This window comes from Phyllobates terribilis, unplaced genomic scaffold (assembly GCF_046119375.1).
Source record: "Phyllobates terribilis strain yellow unplaced genomic scaffold, ASM4611937v1 Scaffold_9__5_contigs__length_417890890, whole genome shotgun sequence".
NCBI lineage: Eukaryota > Metazoa > Chordata > Amphibia > Anura > Dendrobatidae > Phyllobates > Phyllobates terribilis.
The window spans coordinates 393,242,363-393,265,073 of NW_027362769.1; the positions used below are offsets into that span (position 1 = coordinate 393,242,363).

At 50.2% G+C, this 22,711-nt stretch overlaps 2 protein-coding genes across 2 annotated transcripts; one reads left to right on the plus strand and one right to left on the minus strand.

Moving 5' to 3' along the window:
• The first annotated feature begins 843 nt into the window (after positions 1 to 843).
• On the plus strand, positions 844 to 8,908 carry TBX6 (T-box transcription factor 6). The gene is made up of 8 exons (XM_073646028.1): positions 844 to 1,063; positions 3,151 to 3,403; positions 5,320 to 5,587; positions 5,693 to 5,839; positions 5,936 to 6,006; positions 7,597 to 7,682; positions 7,807 to 8,098; positions 8,401 to 8,908. Exons 1-8 carry the CDS (start codon positions 961 to 963, stop codon positions 8,729 to 8,731), a joined length of 1,551 nt encoding a protein of 516 aa, XP_073502129.1. The 5' UTR covers positions 844 to 960; the 3' UTR covers positions 8,732 to 8,908.
• Positions 8,909 to 10,897: 1,989 nt separating this feature from the next.
• On the minus strand, positions 10,898 to 16,645 carry PPP4C (protein phosphatase 4 catalytic subunit). Its single transcript, XM_073648767.1, has 9 exons — positions 16,489 to 16,645; positions 13,461 to 13,578; positions 13,327 to 13,378; positions 13,196 to 13,246; positions 13,014 to 13,115; positions 12,655 to 12,828; positions 12,345 to 12,471; positions 12,072 to 12,261; positions 10,898 to 11,989 (listed from the first exon to the last, which is right to left on the minus strand). Exons 2-9 carry the CDS (start codon positions 13,556 to 13,558, stop codon positions 11,860 to 11,862), a joined length of 924 nt encoding a protein of 307 aa, XP_073504868.1. The 5' UTR covers positions 13,559 to 13,578; positions 16,489 to 16,645; the 3' UTR covers positions 10,898 to 11,859.
• Positions 16,646 to 22,711: the final 6,066 nt, after the last annotated feature.

A 22,711-nucleotide genomic window follows, 5' to 3' on the forward strand; every position in this document is an offset into this window, starting at 1 on the left:
AGCACTACCACCCCCATCATGTAACATCACTGAGCACTACCAACCCCATCATGTAATGTTATTGAGCACTACCACCCCCATCATGTAATGTTATTGAGCACTACCACCCCCATCATGTAACATCACTGAGCACTACCACCTCCATCATGTAATGTTATTGAGCACTACCACCCCCATCATGTAATGTTATTGAGCACTACCGGCCTCATCATGTAACATCACTGAGCACTACCACCTCCATCATGTAATGTTATTGAGCACTACCACCCCCATCATGTAATGTTATTGAGCACTACCACCCCCATCATGTAATGTTATTGAACACTACTACCCTCATCATGTAGTATCACTGAGCACTACTACCACGTACACGGAGCTTCTGTATCTGAGCCTTTCCTGGGTGATACTGTATCTGAGCCTTTCCTGGGTGATACTGTATCTGAGCCTTTCCTGGGTGATACTGTATCTGAGCCTTTCCTGGGTGATACTGTATCTGAGCCTTTCCTGGGTGATACTGTATCTGAGCCTTTCCTATGTGATGCCACCTGGACATATTTTTCGTCCTCCCCTATATCAGACATGTAATGAAGGCCTCCTCTTCTTCTTCTCTTCCTCCATGTGGACGGACAGATCAGCTCATTACAACCTTCTTACTTCTTCCTCCTCCTTCTTCTCCCTGAATTCTGCATTTCCTGACAACTGGTCAAACTGAGGCTCAGAACGGCCATAAAGACCCTTAATAAAGTTTAATTCAGTCCTAATGTGTGAAGAGACCTCCTCCTGCTGCCCCCCTCTCACCTAGCAGGAGGGTCCCACATCAAAAGGTGCAGGGCGGACATTAAGGAAGAGTCAATGTGTTATCTTCACCCCAGTGACTGGCCCCCATCACAAGGACATTCTCCTTTTCAGCCTCACTTCTTGTAGGATCTTCATGAAGTTCATACTCTGATCCTACACACCATGTATCACACCGACATATTCCAGCAATACGGACCACCCTATGCTGTGAGACCACCAACCTACCCATCAGCCAGTGGGCATCATGAACCCTACAGGTACCCAGGTACGTATGACTATGCTTTGTTGGGTAGATGTTGGAGGCATCTTTTGAGGTTCCTGGTGCATATGACTATGCTTTGTTGGGTAGATGTTGGAGGCTTCTTTTGAGGTTCCTCGTGTCTCCATTATGTCCAGGAGAGATCTATGATTGTATGTGTGTTCTGTATTTTGTATCATATGTTCATATCGCAGTAGATGTAAGGTGGGTTTCTGAGGTTCTCGAGGGGCAATGGAAAGTCCTTGGACCCCCCATGACACCTCATCCATAGATCTAACGTCCACCTCCATGTTTCATCAGAAGCAAAAATCTTACTCAGTCCAATTCCTCCTAAATCAGGTCACAGGTTTTGAGATTCTGGAGTTGGGAGACACTCCACACTCTCTAGAACTGCTTTGAAGTCCAATAACTTGTGGTTCTGATACATTTAGGTCTTGATCTGACACAGATGGTGGTTTTGATGACTCCTTTGCGTTGGAATAATCTAAGCTTCTAATGAGTTCTGTGTGAGTCCAGTTTATTTGTAAAGTTCTGGACTAATATATCTGAGATTGTGTTTAAGTTCTTTACTAGTTCTACTTTCCCATTCTTTTTTTTTTTAGGTTTTATCTTTATAGTTTTAGTTCTTATGTCCTGGTGTTTCTAGAATTGTGAGTTTAGGATAGTAATGAGGTTCTGGATGTCTAGGCTGCGTTAGTCCAGCAGAGTAGAGACGTTCTGGTCTTCTGGTGACTGTGTAGGTCCAATACAATCGTGAAGTTCTGATGTTTTGTGACCTTTAAGGGTCCAGCATGACGAGAGTCTAGTAGAGTCGTGGTGGTTCTGGTGGCCTTGGTTATGCAAGTCCAGTGTAATATTGAAGTTCTAGCGCTCTTAGGATTTTATGTGTCCAGTATAGGAATGGTCCAAGAGGCGTGAGGCTATGCAGACCCAGTCTAGATAGAAGGTTCAAGTTTCATCTCAGATTTATTGGTCAGCATTGAAATGAGTTTCTTGGTTCTACTGGGATACAATATAGTGGTGGTTCTGGTGGCCTGGTGATTCTGCAAGTCCATGGTAGCAGTGAGGTTCTGGTGGAGTTACAACTTCATGGACCATGTATAATGATGGTTCTGCTTGCCTGGGACTATGCAATCTTGATTTGGAGGTTCTAGTTTCCCCAAAGATTTGTTAGGCAAGTATTTTCCTAGGGTCCAATACAATGGAGATTCTGGTGGCCTGGGGACTCTTCGAGTTCAGGATATTAGGAAGGTTTTGGTGCTCTTAAGACTTAGTAAGTTCAGTAGGATGGTAGTTCTGGAAGCATTGGGACTATGCAGTCTACATGTTAGGTTTTCGGTATGTCTCCAGATTTGTGGTAGTGGCCTGTATGGTAGTGCAGATCCTGTTAGTGGTGAGTCTGTTGACCTAGACATTTTATGAGTGCTGTATAGCGGTGGTTCTGGAGTCCCAGGGACTCTTAACAGTCATGGAACCCAATGCTATTGTGATACTTCTAGGTTTTTATGGATCCAGTATAGTTCTGAGGTTCTGGGATGTGCATTTAGGGATCCCCCAGTGTTTGACATTCTGGTCCTTCTCACTTCCTGAGATACACTGTACATTCTGAGGTTCTGGTCACAAGTTCTCCATTAGTCCAGGTTTCCAGTATTTGTGAGATACGGTATGTATTGAAGGTCTGGTCCAAGGTTCTGTCGATCTGACATTGCAGGTTCCGGTGATTTTCCGGACATCTGGTCTATGTTAGATTTCTATGGGAACAGGAGGAGCCGTCTCATCTCGTTACAATTACCCTCTGTAGGGGTCCAATTAGCAGGACATGGCGGCCATTTAGCACTTACTTGTCAAGCCGAGCAGCTTGTGAGTGACCTGAGGCCTCTGAGGCGAGGTGGCCAGACCACTAGACCCTTCCAATAATCTACATTTCCCCCTAGAATACAAGCATCCTGTTACCATATAGCTTTTCCAGACCCCTGAACTATAATTCAGCCTTGTTGTGTAGCAACGTGTACTCCGAACAGTAGTGGACAACCCCAGGACAGGTGTGGGAGACATTACCGTTCCATTACATTTACTGCTTTCTGTTCCTACAGAACTCGAGGTTCCGACCAGTCAGCGTTACGATGGCCTCTTTACTGCGCTGGATACCTCACAAAGGATTCTGGGAGCAGCCCCCCTCACACCCTTGTCCTTGCCTCCAGGTCCCGCTCTGGGATTTGGCCAGCCGCAGCCCCCATGTGAGGCGCCCCAACTTCCCGGGGATGTGAAGATGATCCTGGAAAACAGAGACCTATGGAAAGAGTTCCACGCCATAGGAACCGAAATGATCATCACGAAGTCAGGGAGGTGAGGAAAGGGACGGACAAGGGATGTACAAGAGGAGGGTTATGGGAAAACAAGTCAGTGGGCTTTACTATGATATTCCAGAAACCCTTTACACCAGAAGGAAGGATTGCACCCCCCCCCCCCCCCCTCCCAAAAAAAATGTCTCCAGAGTGCATAAAACGTGATTTCTTTGGAATCCCACAATGGCCCATAGTTTAATTTCAGCACTAGACGGGGTCCATATATAGGGTGTAACTGCACGCAATCATTTAATGGGCTCATCACTGGAGACCGATTTATAAAAGTCTTAGAAGACGACAGCAGGTCCATTGTAGTCCCCGTGGTCCTCATCCTCCATGGTACTTTATCTTGTCAATCTCCTTATCCTCCATGTTCCTTCATCCTGTCCCTTGTCTCTTTCACTCTGTTTCTTCATTGTGTTCCTCTCCTTATCCTCCATCTTTCTTCAAGGTCTTTCCTCATTTTTCATCTTTCGTTATATAATCCCTCTTCTCATCCTCCATCTTGTCTATTATCTTATTTCTCTCCTCATCTCCCATCTAGTCCCTTTCCTCATACGCAATTGACTTTCATCTTCTCTCTTTTTTCCTCCATCCACCTTCATAGTGTTCCTCTTCTGGTCCTTCATCTTTTTCCTCTCCATATCCTCCATCATATCCCTATTTTTAGTTTTTATCTTGTCCTTCTACACATACTTCATCTTCTCTCCTTTCTATTTCACTTACCTTCATCTTTTACCTTACCTCAACATCTACCTTCATCTTCTTCCTCTCCTCATCCACCATCTTGTCCCTCTTCATCCTCACCCTCTCATTGTAAATCTTCTTTTATCTTGTCCTCTTTTCCCTCCATCTAGTCATTTTATTCCTCTCTTCATCCTTCCTTCTTTCCCTCTCCTTTTCCTCCATCTTGTCCTACTCATCACTTACCTCTTCTCATCATTTATCTTGCTCTACTCATCATGCTTCATCCTTTACCTTTCCTTATTCTCAATTTACCTTAATCTTCTTCCTCTTCATCCTCCGTCATCTTATTTCTTGCCTCATACTCCCTCATCTTGCCCTTCTCATCCTCCATCTTCCGTCATCTTATTCCTTGCCTCATACTCCCTCATCTTGTCCTTCTCCTCATGCTCCATCTTCCGTCATCTTATTCCTTGCCTCATACTCCCTCATCTTGCCCTTCTCATCCTCCATCTTCCGTCATCTTATTCCTTGCCTCATACTCCCTCATCTTGCCCTTCTCATCCTCCATCTTCCGTCATCTTATTCCTTGCCTCATACTCCCTCATCTTGCCCTTCTCATCCTCCATCTTCCGTCATCTTATTCCTTGCCTTATACTCCCTCATCCTGTCCTTCTCATCCTCCATCTTCCGTCATCTTATTCCTTGCCTCATACTCCCTCATCTTGCCCTTCTCATCCTCCATCTTCCGTCATCTTATTCCTTGCCTCATACTCCCTCATCTTGTCCTTCTCCTCATGCTCCATCTTCCGTCATCTTAATCCTTGCCTCATACTCCCTCATCTTGCCCTTCTCATCCTCCATCTTCCGTCATCTTATTCCTTGCCTCATACTCCCTCATCTTGCCCTTCTCATCCTCCATCTTCCGTCATCTTATTCCTTGCCTCATACTCCCTCATCTTGCCCTTCTCATCCTCCATCTTCCGTCATCTTATTCCTTGCCTCATACTCCCTCATCTTGCCCTTCTCATCCTCCATCTTCCGTCATCTTATTCCTTGCCTCATACTCCCTCATCTTGCCCTTCTCATCCTCCATCTTCCGTCATCTTATTCCTTGCCTCATACTCCCTCATCCTGTCCTTCTCCTCATGCTCCATCTTCATACATTTTGTCCCTCTTCTCATCATCTTGTCCATTTCCCCATCCACCATCTTTGTCTTTCGTCACTTGTAGGAGAATGTTTCCACAGTGTAAAGTCAGGGTCAGCGGCCTTGATCCAGATGGTAAATACGTCCTTCTCGCTGACATCGTCCCGGTGGACAACTCCCGATACAAGTGGCAGGAAGATCACTGGGAGCCGAGTGGAAGGGCCGAACCAAGGTTACCGGAGAGAGTCTACATCCACCCCGATTCTCCAGCGCCTGGATCCCACTGGATGAAGCAGCCAATCTCCTTCCACAAGATCAAGCTCACCAACAATACACTGGACCAGATGGGTCATGTGAGTAGGGGACATGGTGGCTGTCGCTGCGGTCACAAGTATGACCGTAACCATTCCACCCATCATGGGTGGATTACTTTAACAATCTCCCCCGCACCCCCCCAGATTATCCTGCACTCCATGCATCGGTATCAGCCCCGTTTCCATATTGTCCGAGCCCAGGACGTATTCAGCCGCAGATGGGGTGGCTGCTCCTCCTTCACTTTTCCAGAGACCATGTTCCTGACTGTAACTGCATACCAGAACGAGAAGGTCGGTAAAAGAAGGGGGTATACACCTTGCAGAGTGATTGTCGTGGTCAACTGGATCCCAAGTGGGAATCATGATGTAATATCTTATCCCTCACAGATAACGCAGCTGAAGATCCAGACAAATCCGTTCGCAAAAGGTTTCCGGGAGGACGGACTCAAAACTAAGAGGTGGGGGGTGATACATATGGTGGAGGGAGGGGACACTATCAGGTATAGAGCCATGAGACAGGAGCAATGGACCAAAAACACACGTCAAGGACTAGGGTATGTAGAGCAGAGATTGTGGGACCATCTTGTCGTATATAGAACAGAGGTAAAGCTCTGCAGGGTTTTGATGGCAGGTCATGGTATATACACTCCTCAACTGTGAGATTACAACACCAAGAAGGAAAAATTGGGAATCGATGGCAATCACAGGACGGAGACGTTACTGATCTATTAATGATGAAAAATAGAAACATTCTCAGAACCTCGGGCTTTTTTTTCCATTCTAGCTGAAGCCGAAGCTGGAAAATCCCAGCTTCAGCTGCCATCACTGAGGTCATTAATGGTCGTCTGAGGAAGGTTCTGCTGCTGAATGCACTTGGGCAAATCATCAAAATCCGCTGCTGGCAGCTCCTGTGTGTTCACCGACCAATGATGTCCAAAATGTGCTCCACGAGGAACAGGGCTGGAGATGATGTGGCCACAGGAGCAGGTTTAGGCCATGCATGCGGCTCACAGTAGTACGAGGAACATAGGGCTTGCTGTTGTTGAGTGGACACTTTGGAGAAATGACTGCACCACTGGTTCCACCACCAAATCAATGCAACACAGCTGATGAAATGAAGACTAGAAAGGTCTGGCTATCAGCGTTCTGTCACCCTTCACCATAATCGCAGGTGTAGGACCAATGTGACGTTCCCTCATGAATGCCTCTTCATGGCATTGTCCATGGGGTCTCCAGATCAATTTCCAGGTATCATTGCATCCAAGACAGAAGCAGGACTCATCGCTGAGAACGGACTTCTGTTCCAGCCTCCTTTGCACGATGGTGGCCTTTCACAGCTTTGTCGTGCGGTCAGTGGACACCTGTAGCCAGACGGCTGGCTCATAGCCCAATGTCACGTAGACGCTGTAGTCTCAGTATGTGACATCCAATTTGACTTGCAGCACAGAACGGATCACTACGCACCATTCTTCCAATCTGATGAGACCATGCGGTCAACGCCATGGACAGGGATGTCCCAAAAATATGGTGGGGATGGAGTGGGCATAATGTGCAGTATGCAGACCCCTCTACTCTTCCTTCCAAGTCACTAACAGCTTTACATTGATTTGGTGGTGGAACCAGTGCTCAAGCCAATTCACCAGTGTCCCAGGAGCGGAGACAGCTCCAGGTTACATGTTCCTCGCACTACGTGGCCTAAACCTGCTCCGGTGGCTGCGTCTCCAGACTTGTCTCCATCGAGCACATCGGGGACGTCACTGGTCGGTGATCACACAGGAGCTGCCAGCAGTGGATCTTGATGATTTGCCCAAGTGCATTCAGCGTCAGAACCTTTCTCAGACGACCATTAATGACCTCAGGGATAGCAAACGAGGCTGGAAGTGAGGAGATTTCTGCACGAGGCTCAGACTCCGGACTGACGTCGTGAAAGTTTTCTTTCCACCATTTGCAGATCAGCGTGGTCTCCGTCCTGCGATTTCCACCGGTCCACCATTTTTTCCTTCGTGTTATGTCCATGTTGAGGAGAGTAGATGATCTTTTCCTTGCAGGGATCGATCCGTTCGAGTAAAGAGGAAAATTACGACGGCCAAGCAGGAGGAGGAGGAGGAGGAGGAGCAGGAGCTGTATCCGCCAGGTAGGTGACACTGATCTTATGTTCCTGAATTTTCTCAGGTTACTACTTCTAGGTGGCGCTGTTGTTCGGTCAGGCCACATGCCGGTCTGGGTCCATTATTCACTCTTTTATTACCCCCCGCCAGCTGAATGTAAGAGGCCGTTGTATTCAGGACCCTGTGACTCCACCCTGGATATAGGAGGGGGTCTCGCTCTGCCGCTCCCAAGTCCGGATTGTTCTTTCCACCCCATCACCCCACCAAACCCAACGCCACCTTCAACCGAAGCAGCAAACCCCTCCCCTCTCACCATCACAGCCAATCAGGAGCAAGCTGACAACCTGGAGATAGACCCCCAAACTACTGACAACTTCTTAAGGCCGGAGAGTGAGACCTATCCCGAGATTCCTCCGGGCCAAGATGGCACCATATACACATGGTAGGTACCGAATGCAAAGTTGCCTTAGTTAGTGGTCTGCTGCCGTTTTATGTTTACAGCTCCAATGCATAATATTAGAAGTCATACTCCTTTCCATCCATTTCCTACATTAATATACATTTGGCAGGAAGACATGGATTTGTTCATAATCTGTTACCATGGAGACCTATAGATGCGATTTGGAGCTGTATACACAAAACGGCAGATTTTATACTTTGTTAAATGCATTTGAACGATTAAATAAAAATGGCCGCAGGAGTCGCCTCAGTCGGTAATATGATCAGTGCCTTCTCCGTTAACAGCCAAAGTGAATCCCAAGCCCCGGGGGTCAGTCGGCCGTCCACCGGCCAGCGCTTCCTCGCCACGTTCCAAGCACCGCAGGAAGCCCCTCTGATCTACGACAGCCAATCAGACTACAGGCTTTACGGGCAGGACCTGGCCTGTGCAGGGGACTACGGAGCCGCCTCCTGCGACATCCCCCCACCAGGGCGAGAAGAGGAAGGGGCCATCTGTTACCTGAAGACCACCGACCTGCGCTTCCAGCATTTCCTTCCCAACTCAGGAGCTAAACTAGGACTGCAGTTCTCTGGGCCCCAGATTCAGCGCCTGTACTCCGGGGCCGGCTGGATGTAATCGGACAACCCACAGACCGCGGACCCCAAACAGCACCGGGGGGACAAACACTGACATGACACGAGAAGACGGTCTGGTGCTCCAGTCACAGCCAGAGCTGCATTCACAAGGCTGCTGAGCGCCTGTTAGCGGTTAGGCAGTAGTGGTGCATTGTGGGAGATGAGGCACCTTCATTTATGGGGTTTAGGCAGAGCGGTGAATGCAGCTTTGGATGTGATCGGAGTACAGGCCACGTAATCTGCTGTATATATTATATTTTTGATAAACCTTTTCTAGCTGAGAAGTCGCATTATTTTGTGGCCCCTGAGGCCCCATAACTCGCAGCTAATATCAGCGATGGAGCGTTAGAGGAGCAGCTGACAGCTGTCACATAGAAGGGTCTCAGCACTGGGGTTGGGGGGACAACAGTAATTACAAAACAGGCTGATAACAGGGAGCAACAGACTGCATTCACCCTGTACGCCCAGGACTTACTTCCCCGCGCTCTCACCCATTTGCAGCCATTCTCCTCCGTTTCTCTTGTATTTTATTTATCAGCTCTTTGGACTTATTTTTCTTTGTTTTACATTAAAATGAGATGTTAACCCCGTGTGTCGTGTTTAATGTGACAATCAAGATGGCCGCCTCCACTGCACTGACCGCCGCAGCTGTGCAAGGGTCCCGGCCGGCAAATCTACTCCAATAGCCGAGAGAAGGGATAATGAAAGGGCCGGGTATACAGGCTTATAGATGCTGGGAGACTACAACGATACACCCCGCAGTGCTGCCCTCAGCCCCTTTGGATCCTCCTGCAGCTGCCATCTGTCTCCCCCCTCCTCTCATCACAGCGTCTAGTTTCACACCCACACATCCTCCCTGCCGGACCCCCACTTCACAGGAAGATGTAAACTTCCCATCCTCACACCTCCAGGAGGGTCTCATACTGGGGAGGGGGGATACTGCATGCAACGGACAGACTCCAGGGCTAGCGGCCATGTAAATGGAGTCCAGGGGATAATAGGAGCAGCGTACAAGTGGAAGAACCATCCTCATCTGCCAACGCCATGGACCTGACAACCTCGCTAAACATACTGGGTGCTAGGCATGCACCACCTAATTACAAGGCCCGTGCTGGCATCAGTCACCTACAGCATACATATGGCTCCTATATACAGCCACTGCTAGCCAGAGATGTCACTACCAAGCCATAACTGTATGGCGGCCCCTTCTCTCTCTATGGGGAAATCAGGATCCTGGATGTGAATGTTGGAAGATGCTGCCACCTAGTGGCTAAAAAGGAGAATGCAGCAGTAAGTCCAAGTAATGGAGACAAGCAGCAGGCACAGAGTCTGCCGCTGATCAAAACACAGGATCCAATATCCCTCATGCGATCTACTTCCTCGCAGCGCTGAGATCGCAGCCCTATTCTACTACGTGAGAACGTGTTCTGCCAGTTCCCAGTATATTTTGATATATTTACACACCGGTTGCATCATCTCTGCTTGCTTTCAGAAAAGGGAAGCATTCAAGTTTACATAAAGACACCAAGAATAAGAATGACCTGTACCTGCCCCCACCCATCCGAGCGCCACAGCCTTCACCACGGAGCAGCGGCGCCCGGGTAGGAGGGGAGAAAACTTATTGTATTCAGCACATTGAGGCCATTGAACTATCCCTTTAAAAACAGAGAGCTTTGTATATTAAAGAGGACAGGACACAAGTGTAACAAACCCTCAGTAGTGAGAAGTGAAAGGTCAGGACAAGGGCTCACACTCTAAACAAGGAGATTCCCAAGAACACAGCAAGAAAACAAGGAGAAAATACAGAGACTGATCAGCCAAGGACCGGAGCAACTGATCAGCCAAGGACCGGAGCAACTGATCTAGGATCATATCCAATCTGAGAAGGCGAGAACCAGATTACCAGCGAGACAGGATATTCATAAAGTCACTCATTGTATTATACCCCAGAGCTGCACTCACTATTCTGCTGGTGCAGTCACTGTGTACATACATTACATTACTGATCCTGAGTTACATCCTGTATTATACTCCAGAGCTGCACTCACTATTCTGCTGGTGGGAGTATAATACATGATGTAATGTATTATACTCCACCAGCAGAACAGTGAGTGCAGCTCTGGAGTCACTGCACAGCCCCCAGCATACAGTACAGATCACAGCACGCTTTCATGTTTCCAGTTTTTTTTAATCTTTTTCTTGTTTTATTAGCAGACGTCTGTGGCTTTATCTACCAAAAAAAAGTAAAAATAAAAACCTGACTGATAGATGCGGATGATAACCGGGGGGCGCTGGGGGGGGGGGGGGAGGGGTCACATGGAAAAAGCAGGATATAAAAGAATAAATTACAAAATAGGGACGAGGTGGAGACCCCTGGAAAAGCAGGGACCCCAGGTGGTGACTCCTCCACCCTCAGGACAACACATGGAGAGGATGAGGAGGGCGAAACCTGTGGCTTGAGAAGACCTCAATATGGCAACGTGTGGGGGGCGGCGCACATCTGTCTCAGTCCTGCTGGGACCTAGGCCCAGGGTCTGCTGCACTAAGGCACTCCAAACTATCATCTTCATCACCCCAGCAGGGTAGACCGCCACAGCCTAATACAGGGGGCACTGGGAGAGGAATGACTGATTTGGGATTTTAAGAATTCATAAAAATCGGAAAAAAAAAAATTCTAAAAGGATTTTGGTTTCCTTGCATAACACTGCCCTGGCACCCTCGTCTTCCCGCTGGTACCCGCCCCTCCCCCACCCCAGTGAAAGTCTTGAGAAAAGCCCTTTTCCTGAGAGACGCAGCACGATTGCTCCCAAACTGCAGAGCGTTGCTCCTCTATCCCCCATGAAAAAAACAAAACAAAAAAAAACAGTTGTCGAGTGCCCCCCCCTGAAATGTTAAAAAAAAAAAAAACATTGCACCCTCGAGTCAGACGCTCCCCTCCCCCCGACTCAGCACATTAACCCCAGTAAGACTTAACAAGGAGAAGAGAGGCAAAGTCTGCAGGCTCCTCGGTCCCCCGCACCGTGTGCCGGTCCCACCGTCAATGAGGGGGTAGAGGGGGGCAGAGGCCCTTGGAGAAGTTCGAGACACCAGGAGGAAATAGTGGAGAGGCCCCGGCGCGGAGGGGGCAGGTCACAGGAAGTAGTCGGCGACAGGTTTCTTGGAGGGAATGCCTCTGGTCTCTTGTGGAGCGGCTTCAAAAATGATGAATTCCTTCTGCAGATGCTCATCCAGCTCCAGGATGGCGGCGACATTTCCACATCTAAAAGGGGGGGAGACAGAGGTGAGAGCGGGCCGCGCTGGGACCATCCGGTACGAGCCGCACAGGACAGAGCGCTACGGACCTGTAACAGTAGTTTGGCGCAGACCACACGGTCAGGACAGTCTCGTTGAAGTGCCACTTGTAGCCCTCCATCACCAGCTGGTGCGCGCGGCAGATCATGTCGATGTTGTTTGCTGCGTTGAACTGCGCCACGACGTCGCTGCCGAAGAGATAACCCGCCCCTCGGGGGCTGACTCCCCACCCGGTGGTATCTGAAAGGGTAATACACCAGACTCATCAGGGGGGCTCCGACTCAGAAAGCACGAGGTCCAGGGACAGGCAGCCATGGACTTACCTTCCGGGTCTGACCACAGCAGGTCGCACATGGGGCCGTCGTGAGGGACTTCCTGTTTGCGGTCGATGGTTCGGATCTGGTCCAGGGTCTGTATCGATGGCGAGAGACCACCGTGTACACAGAAGATCTGGGAGGAGGAGATGGTATTTAACACGGAGGGATAGACGCACCGATGTATTCCTTATACATACAGCACCCGCGACCCCCCAGGAATCTGCAGGGGTCTCAGCCGTTGTCTTCTCCTCCAGCAGTGATGCATGACGACTCCCCCCACCCACCCACCCCACGAGATCAGACCCTGAACTCTCACCTTGCCATCAATAATGGCCGACAGGCTGAGATAGTCGAAGATTTCCGTGCAGTACCGCCATACGGTCACCGAGCCGTACTTGCGCAGACACTCATCGTAAAAGCCATAGACTTGTGTGATCTGTCGACTTTCGTGGTTCCCGCGGATGAGCGTGATCCTGTCAGGGTAGCGGACCTGTGCAGACAAGGAGCCATCATTACTGAGCGATAGACGGGTGTACTGGGAGACGTGACGAGACGACAGGCAGCCCCGGTGACAACGCCGAGGGGGGGGTCACCGCACATTACACTCCTGTCGTCAAAACTTTCCTAAAACTCAAGAAAGTTCCCGGGTGCGAATCATAAGAATCCATCCCTCACCTTTAGCGCCAGGAGGAGGAGGAATGTTTCGACGCTGTAGAAGCCGCGGTCCACGAAGTCTCCCATGAACAGGTAGTTTGTTTCTGGGACGTCGCCCCCGACCTGCGAGCAGAAGGATTGAGAGATCAGACCGCATCCCCCGCCCCGTCACACCGCAGGACGTTCATAACAACAGCACTCACCCTGAACAGCTCCTTCAGGTCGTAGAACTGGCCATGGATGTCGCCGCAGACCTGAGAGGACACAAGCATCTGACTGGTCAGTACCCGCTGCCGGCACCTGATGTCAGCACACAGGTTATAACACCCCTTACCGTGACGGGGGAGTCCACTCGCTGGACATTGCTCTCTTCCACCAGAATCTCCCTGTAAGAGAAGAGACATTACTGGGCAGGTCACGGGCCGGACGCCCTCCTCCACCCCGTCCCTGGCAGCGCCCCGGACTCACCGCGCCTTGGCACAAAGGGCTTTGACTTCGCTTTCCTTGATGAGCTCACAGCGGCGCAGCTGCTCAATTTGCCGGTCGAGGTCACTAATTTCGGTCATGGCTTCTCCTTACCGAGCGTCTGAGGGGAAAGAGTGGGGACAATCAGCACAGCCGGGGCCCTTACCGTGCATTACTGGGGGCCACAGACAGGGAGGAAACCTGCGAGGAGCAGTAAGTCAGCGGATAATCACCGGTCACACCGTCTGCTCCAGGAACATAAGCCGTCACATGGCCGGATGACGACTGCACACAGCGCCGCGGCCGGGCTAATCCAAGCACCAGCAGCAAGACGGGTACGCAGCACAAGTGCACAGGAATGGGGGGAGGGGTCCTGCTATAACCCAGGGAGGCAAAACCAAGGCCCCAACGTGCAGGCCAGTCTCTGCCTTCAGAGTCACCCAATGGCCGATCGTCCCTCTGTCAGCTCCTCCGGGCACAGTCATGCTCTCTGATCCTTGTACTAGAGTGGCGATCCCCCCCATCTGTCAGTGCAGCCCCCTAGACAAGCACACAGGACTGGAGACACACTTAGTTTATGGGGGAACAATTTAGACCCCCACTAAGGAAACTGTCAGGTGCAGAAGAAGCAGCAGTAACCCTGATTTTTTTTTTTTAAAGGGACGAGGCATCATGAGGAAGTCCCCGGCCGCGCAGATATACTCCTCGCCTCATATTTCATCAGCTGCGATCCGAGAACATCCCCTGCAGGAAAGTATTTTGGGTGTGTAAATCTTAAAAATCTCCATGGCAACAGGTTACAGCGGACGCCAGGACGCGGAGGACACCTGTACCATGCGTGTCAGCAAAAAGCTTCTCCCTCCGGTCATCGCTGCACAACACAGGCGCAGGAACAGAATCCTAGGACCACAGTGAAGACTGACACTTGCTGGAGAGGGGTGTACAAACTTCTAATTCTCATACATTATTAATGGGTCCTGATATAACCCCCCCCCCCCCCGCAAAAGTGACAGTCCCTAAAGAGGACCCCTATGATCACCTACAATGCGGACAGCGGCAGGAACCTGGGCAGCTGCCATCCGGTCACAGTCCTGGTGCAAAGCTCAGGCCGACCAAAGTGCGAGAGCCGGAGCCAACGCAGCACGGCCCCGAGGAAGGAGAAGACAAGCTGCCCCCCCCACAAGACCTGAGCCGTCCTGGAGAAAAGCAACAACATCCAACGCTTGTGTGTATATATATGTATACAGATACATAACATATAGACACCGGGATCCATACGAAAGCCTCACCGGTCACAGGACATGTACAATCTGGGGAAGGCAGAACCCACAGATCATACGTTGTGGGGGGCAGTGTGTGAAAAAAAAAAAAAAAAAATGTATATATATATCAGTGTTCACTCATAAGACACAAAATAAAAGGGCGACTCCACCACAGATCTAGTCTCCAGAGCAAGAAACGTGGATACAATAAGGGGGTACGCCGGAGATCATATTCTGTCCCGGGCTCTATACTGGGGTCCGGATCTATGGGTGATGAGTACAAGCATAGCGGATGGTCACATCCACATCTATAGACCTTCACATACAGGAGAGAGGCATCATCACTTATAGGGGATCACACAGCCCTACACCTCCTCTGTGCTGCCCCCTATAGACAGGATACGTACGAGCTCTACAAGGAACCCCCAGATCCTATAGAGAGGGGGTCGAATGTGAACAGCGGGGGCAACGTTCTGCATACAGGCCTGCAGAGGCGGCCGCCGTCTGCACATCTACATACAGGAGCTGTATACACAGATATATGGGCCTTATAGAGGCCCACATACAGGAGCAGCATACACACAAGGGTCCTATACAGGGGGCAACGGCATATATACTGCTATAGGAGGCCTCCCCGTATACACACACACATAGGGGCGCTATAGAGGAGCATACATGTCTATAGGGCCGGATATACAGGAGCAGTATACACAAATATAAGGTCCTATAGAGGGGGTAGTAGCATATATACTGATAAAGGAGGCCTCCCCATATACAGACACATAAGGGCGCTATAGAGGAGCATACATGTCTATAGGGCCGGATATACAGGAGCAGTATACACACATATAAGGGTCCTATAGAGGGGGCAATGGCATATATACTACATATGTGTCCTATAGCAGTATATATAGTCTACTGCCCCCTCTATAGGAGGCCTCCCCGTATACAGACACATAAGGGCGCTATAGAGGAGCATACACGTCTATAGGGCCGGATATACAGGAGCAGTATACACAAATATAAGGGTCCTATAGAGGGGGCAATGGCATATATACTACATATGTGTCCTATAGCAGTATATATAGTCTACTGCCCCCTCTATAGGAGGCCTCCCCATATACAGACACATAAGGGCGCTATAGAGGAGCATACATGTCTATAGGGCCGGATATACAGGAGCAGTATACACACATATAAGGGTCCTATAGAGGGGGCAATGGCATATATACTACATATGTGTCCTATAGCAGTATATATAGTCTACTGCCCCCTCTATAGGAGGCCTCCCCATATACAGACACATATGGGCGCTATAGAGGAGCATACACGTCTATAGGGCCGGATATACAGGAGCAGTATACACAAATATAAGGTCCTATAGAGGGGGCAATGGCATATATACTACATATAAGTGTCCTATAGCAGTATATATAGTCTACTGCCCCCTCTATAGGAGGCCTCTCCGCATACAGACACATATGGGCGCTATGGAGGAGTATACACATGTCTATAGGGCTCATATATAGGGGCGGCCCTTCGTATATACATATAAAGGGTCCCATGGAGGGGGGGGGCACAAGTCTATAGGGCCCATACACACATTATATATAGGGTCGTACTGAGCGGTACACACAGGTGTATAGGGCGCAGCCGCCGTATACAGAGGCGCACACGTACACGGGTCGCCCCTCACACACAGGCGCGGGCGGTACCGGTCGCTCTCGGCTGCAGGAGCGGAGCACGAGGAGCCGGTGTGGCGGCCTTACCTGCCGCTGTGTCCGGTGCAGCTCGGGCGGTGACAGCGCTCCCTCCTCCGGTGTCTCCCGCTTCCTCCTCCACACACCGAGAGCGAAGCCCCGCGACAGGATGACGTCACCTCCTTGTCACCAGCTCCTCCTCCTCGTGCAGCCCTGCCTGGCAACCGGTCGTGACGCGCAGAAGGCGGGAAATCTTCGCTATTGAATTCCGAAACTTTATTGACCCCCAGTGTCATCAACAAACACAGGCCTGGCAGACCGGAAGGCGCTACATGTCAAAGTAGCAAACCAAAGGGGAGAGATGGAGCTTGTAGTTCTACGCGCTGGTAATCAATCTCCTACATCAGAAATGAGATTGTTCTGTCCACCACATTGTAAAATCACAGTGTGGTGAGACACAATCGAACAGAGGAGATAAAAGCGACCAAGCAACCAATCACAATGCAACTTTACTACACAGCAACCAATCACAGTGCAGCTTTACTACATAGCAACCAATCACAGTGCAGCTTTACTACATAGCAACCAATCACAGTGCAGCTTTACTACATAGCAACCAATCACAGTGCAGCTTTACTACAGAGCAACCAATCAACAGTGCAGCTTTAATTTTTCTTTCAACAGGTTGAGGAATAAAAGCAGTGCCTTGATTGGTTGCTCTGAGTGAACGCTGTGCTGTGATTGGTTGACTTTGATACATGAGGCCCAAAGAACCCCAAGAACGGCTTTTTGTAGACGTAAAAACTAAAAACCGATGGAAATGCCACCCCGGCTGTGGCTCTGCTCTCTTGACGCCATAAAATATGAACGTGCCCTGACGGCTCCAGGAAAGCTGGGTGATGGGACCTGTCAAGGGTGGGAAATAAGTGAATAGTCAGGAAAATGAGCAAGAAACAATCAGCATCTGACAAAGTGGAAATACTGACATCTATAGGGCTCGAGCGTCTCCAAAACTACAGCTCTAGTCGGGTGTTCCCGGAATACAGCAGGTCTTGTGGGGTGTTTCCGGTATATGGAGGGTCTTGTCGGGTGTTTCCGGTATACAGCGGGTCTTGTGGGGTGTTTCCGGTATATGGAGGGTCTTGTCGGGTGTTTCCGGTATACAGCGGGTCTTGTGGGGTGTTTCCGGTATGCAGCAGGTATTGTGGGATGTACCTGGTATACGGAGGTCTTGTGGGGTGTTCCTGGTATATGGCGGGTCGTTCTTGGTATATGGCGGGTCTTGTGAGGTGTTCCCAGTATACGGAGGGTCTTGTGGGGTGTTCCCGGTATACGGCAGGTCTTGTGGGATGTTCCCGGTATACTGGGGGTCTTGGGTGTTTCCGGTATACGGAGGGTCTTGTGGGGTGTTCCTGGTATACGGAGGGTCTTCCCGGTATACGAAGGGTCTTGTGGTGTGTTCCCAGTATACGGAGGGTCTTGTGGGGTGTTCCTGGTATACGGAGGGTCTTGTGGGGTGTTCCTGGTATACGGAGGGTCTTCCTGGTATATGAAGGGTCTTGTGTGTTCCTGGTATACTGGGGGTCTTGTGGGGTGTTCCCGATATACTGGGGGTCTTGTGGGGTGTTCGCGGTATACGGAGGGTCTTGTGGTGGGGTGTTCCTGGTATACGGAGGGTCTTCCCGGTATATGAAGGGTCTTGTGCTGTGTTCCCAGTATACGGAGGGTCTTGTGGGGGGTTCCTGGTATACGGAGGGTCTTGTCGGGTGTTCCTGGTATACGGAGGGTCTTCCCGGTATACGAAGGGTCTTGTGGTGTGTTCCCAGTATACGGAGGGTCGTGTGGGGTGTTCCTGGTCTACGGAGGGTCTTGTGGGATGTTCCCGGTATACTGGGGGTCTTGTGGGGTGTTCCCGGTATACGGAGGGTCTTGTGGGGTGTTCCTGGTATGCGGAGGGTCTTGTGAGGTATTCCTGGTATACGGCGGGTCGTTCTTGGTATATGGCGGGTCTTGTGGGGTTTTCTTGGTATACGGCGGGTCTTGTGGGGTGTTCCTGGTATACGGAGGGTCTTGTGGGGTGTTTCCGGTATACGTAGGGTCTTGTGGGGTGTTCCCGGTATACGTAGGGTCTTGTGGGATGTTCCCGGTATACTGGGGATCTTGTGGGGTGTTCCCAGTATACGGAGGGTCTTGTGGGGTGTTCCTGGTATGAGGAGGGTCTTGTGGGGTGTTCTCGGTATACAGCAGATGTTGTGGGGTGTTATTGGTATTCGGCAGGTTTTGTGGGGTGTTCCCGGTATACAGCAGATTTTGTGGGGTGTTCCCGGTATACAGCAGGTCTTGTAGGGTGTTCCCGGTATACAGTGGGTCTTGTGGGGTGTTCCCGGTATACGGCAGGTCTTGTGGGGTGTTCCCGGTATACCGCGGGTCTTGTGGGGTGTTCCCGGTATACCGCGGGTCTTGTGCGGTGTTCCCGGTATACCGCGGGTCTTGTGGGGTGTTCCCGGTATACGACAGGTCTTGTGGGGTGTTCCCGGTATACCGCGGGTCTTGTGGGGTGTTCCCGTGTACGACAGGTCTTGTGCAGTGTTCCCGGTATACGGCGGGTCTTGTGGGATGTACAGTGGGTGCGGAAAGTATTCAGACCCCTTTAAATTTTTCACTCTTTGTTTCTTTGCAGCCATTTGGTAAATTCTAAAAAGTTCATTTTTTTCTCATTAAAGAACACTCTGTACCCCATCTTGACTGAAAAAAAAAACAGAAATGTAGAAATTTTTGCAAATTTATTAAAAAGAAAAATTGAAATATCACATGGTCATAAGTATTCAGACCCTTTGATCAGACTCATATTTAAGTCACATGCTGTCCATTTCCTTGTGATCCTCCTTGAGATGGTTCTACTCCTTCATTGGAGTCCAGCTGTGTTTAATTAAACTGATAGGACTTGATTTGGAAAGGCACACACCTGTCTATATAAGACCTCACAGCTCACAGTGCATGTCAGACCAAATGAGAATCATGAGCTCAAAGGAACTGCCCAAGGAGCTCAGAGACAGAATTGTGGCAAGGCACAGATCTGGCCAAGGTTACAAAAGAATTTCTGCATTACTCAAGGTTCCTAAGAGCACAGTGGCCTCCATAATCCTTAAATGGAAGAAGTTTGGGAGCACCAGAAGTCTTCCTAGACCTGGCCGTCCAGCCAAACTGAGCAATCGTGGGAGAAGAGCCTTCGTGAGAGAGGTAAAGAAGAACCCCAAGATCACTGTGGCTGAGCTCCAGAGATGGAGTAGGGAGATGGGAGAAAGTTCCACAAAGTCAACTATCACTGCAGCCCTCCACCAGTCGGGCCTTTATGGCAGAGTGGCCAGACGGAAGCCTCTCCTCAGTGCAAGACATATGAAAGCCCGCATAGAGTTTGTTCAAAAACACATGAAGGACTCCCAGACTATGAGAAATAAGATTCTCTGGTCTGATGAGATGAAGATAGGACTTTGTGGTGATAATTCTAAGCGGTATGTGTGGAGAAAACCCGGCACTGCTCATCACCTGCCCAATGCAATCCCAACAGTGAAACATGGTGGTGGCAGCATCATGCTATGGGGGTGTTTTTCAGCTGCAGGGACAGGACGATTGGTTGCAATTGAAGGAAACATGAATGCTGCCAAGTACAGAGATATCCTGGATGAAAACCTCTTCCAGAGTGCTCTGGACCTCAGACTTGGCCGAAGGTTTACCTTCCAACAAGACAATGACCATAAGCACACAGCTAAAATAACAATGGAGTGGCTTCAGAACAACTCTGTGACCATTGTTGACTGGCCCAGCCAGAGCCCTGACCTAAACACAATTGAGCATCTCTGGAGAGACCTGAAAATGGTTGTCCACCAACGTTCACCATCCAACCTGACGGAACTGGAGAGGATCTGCAAGGAAGAATGGCCGAGGATCCCCAAATCCAGGGGTGAAAAACTTGTTGCATCATTCCCAAGAAGATTCATGGCTGTACTAGCTCAAAAGGGGGCTTCTACTCAATACTGAGCAAAGGGTCTGAATACTTATGGCCATGTGAGATTTCAGGTTTTCTTTTTTAATAAATTTGCAAAAATGTCTACATTTCTGTTATTTTCAGTCAAGATGGGGTGCAGAGTGGACTCTAATGAGAAAAAAACAATGAACTTTTTAGAATTTACCAAATGGCTGCAATGAAACAAAGAGTGAAAAATGTAAAGGGGTCTGAATACTTTCCGTACCCACTGTACCTGGTATACGGAGGGTCTTGTGGCGTGTTCTTGGTATACGACAGCTCTTGTGGGGTGTTCCCGTAAACACGGCGGGTCTTGTGGGGTGTTCCTGGTATACAGCGGGTCTTGTGGGGTGTTCTCATATACGGCAGGTCTTGTGGGGTGTTCCCAGTATACGACAGCTCTTGTGGGGTGTTCATGGTATACAGCGGGTCTTGTTGGGTGTTCCCGTATTCGGCAGGTCTTGTGGGGTGTTCTTGGTATACGGCGGGTCTTGTGGGGGTGTTCCCGGTATACGACAGTGCTTGTGGGGTCTTCCCGGTATATGGCGGGTCTTGTGGGGTGTTCCCGTATACGGAGGGTCTTGTTGGGAGTTCCCTGTATATGGAGGGTCTTGTGGGGTGTTTCCGGTATACAGCGGGTCTTGTGGGGTGTACCTGGTATACGGAGGTCTTGTGGGGTGTTCCTGGTATACGGCGGGTCGTTCTTGGAATATGGCGAGTCTTGTGAGGTGTTCCTGGTATACAGAGGGTCTTGTGGGGTGTTTCCGGTATACGGCAGGTCATGTGGGATGTTCCCGGTATGCTGGGTGTCTTGTGGGGTGTTCCCGATATACTGGGGGTCTTGTGGGGTGTTCCCGGTATACGGAGGATCTCGTGGGGTGTTCCTGGTATACGGAGGGTCTTCCCGGTATACGAAGGGTCATGTGGTGTGTTCCCAGTATGCGGAGGGTCTAGTGGGGTGTTCCCGGTATACGGAGGGTCTTGTGGGGTGTTCCTGGTATACGGAGGGTCTTGTGATGTGTTCAAAGTATACTGGGGGTCTTGTGGGGTGTTCCCGATATACTGGGGGTCTTGTGGGGTGTTCGCGGTATACGGAGGGTCTTGTGGTGGGGTGTTCCTGGTATACAGAGGGTCTTCTCGGTATACGAAGGGTCTTGTGGTGTGTTCCCAGTATACGGAGGGTCTTGTGGGGTGTTCCCAGTATACGGAGGGTCTTGTCGGGTGTTCCTGGTATGCGGAGGGTCTTCCCGGTATACAAAGGGTCTTGTGGTGTGTTCCCAGTATACGGAGGGTCTTGTGGGGTGTTCCTGGTATACGGAGGGTCTTGTGGGGTGTTACCGGTATACGGAGGGTCTTGTGGGGTGTTACCGGTATACGGAGGGTCTTGTGGGGTGTTCCTGGTAAGCGGAGGGTCTTGTGAGGTATTCCTGGTATACGGCGGGTCGTTCTTGGTATATGGCGGGTCTAGTGGGGTGTTCTTGGTATGCGGTGGGTCTTGTGGGGTGTTCTTGGCATACAGCGGGTCTTTTGGGGTGTTCCTGGTATACGGAGGGTCTTGTGGGGTGTTCCCGGTATACGAAGGGTCTTGTGGGGTGTTCCCGGTATACAGCGGGTCTTGTGGGATGTTCCCGGTATACGAAGGGTCTTGTGGGGTGTTCCCGGTATACGGAGGGTCTTGCGTCTTCCTGGTATACGGAGGGTCTTGTGGGGTGTTTCCGGTATACAGCGGGTCTTGTGGGGTGTTTCTGGTATACAGCAGGTATTGTGGGATGTACCCGGTATACGGAGGGTCTTGCGTGTTCCTGGTATACGGAGGGTCTTGTGGGGTGTTTCCGGTATACAGCGGGTCTTGTGGGGTGTTTCCGGTATACAGCAGGTATTGTGGGATGTACCCGGTATACGGAGGGTCTTGCATGTTCCTGGTATACGGAGGGTCTTGTGGGGTGTTTCCGGTATACAGCGGGTCTTGTGGGGTGTTTCCGGTATACAGCAGGTATTGTGGGATGTTCCTGGTATATGGCGGGTCTTGTGGGGTGTTCCCGGTATACGGAGGGTCTTGTGGGGTGTTCCTGGTATACAGCAGATCTTGTGGGGTGTTCCTGGTACACGGCAGGTCTTGTGGGATGTTCACAGTATACTGGGGGTCTTGTGGGGTGTTCCCGATATACTGGGGGTCTTGTGGGGTGTTCCCGGTATACGGAGGGTCTTGTGGGGTGTTCCTGGTATATGGAGGGTCTTCCTGGTATACGAAGGGTCTTGTGGTGTGTT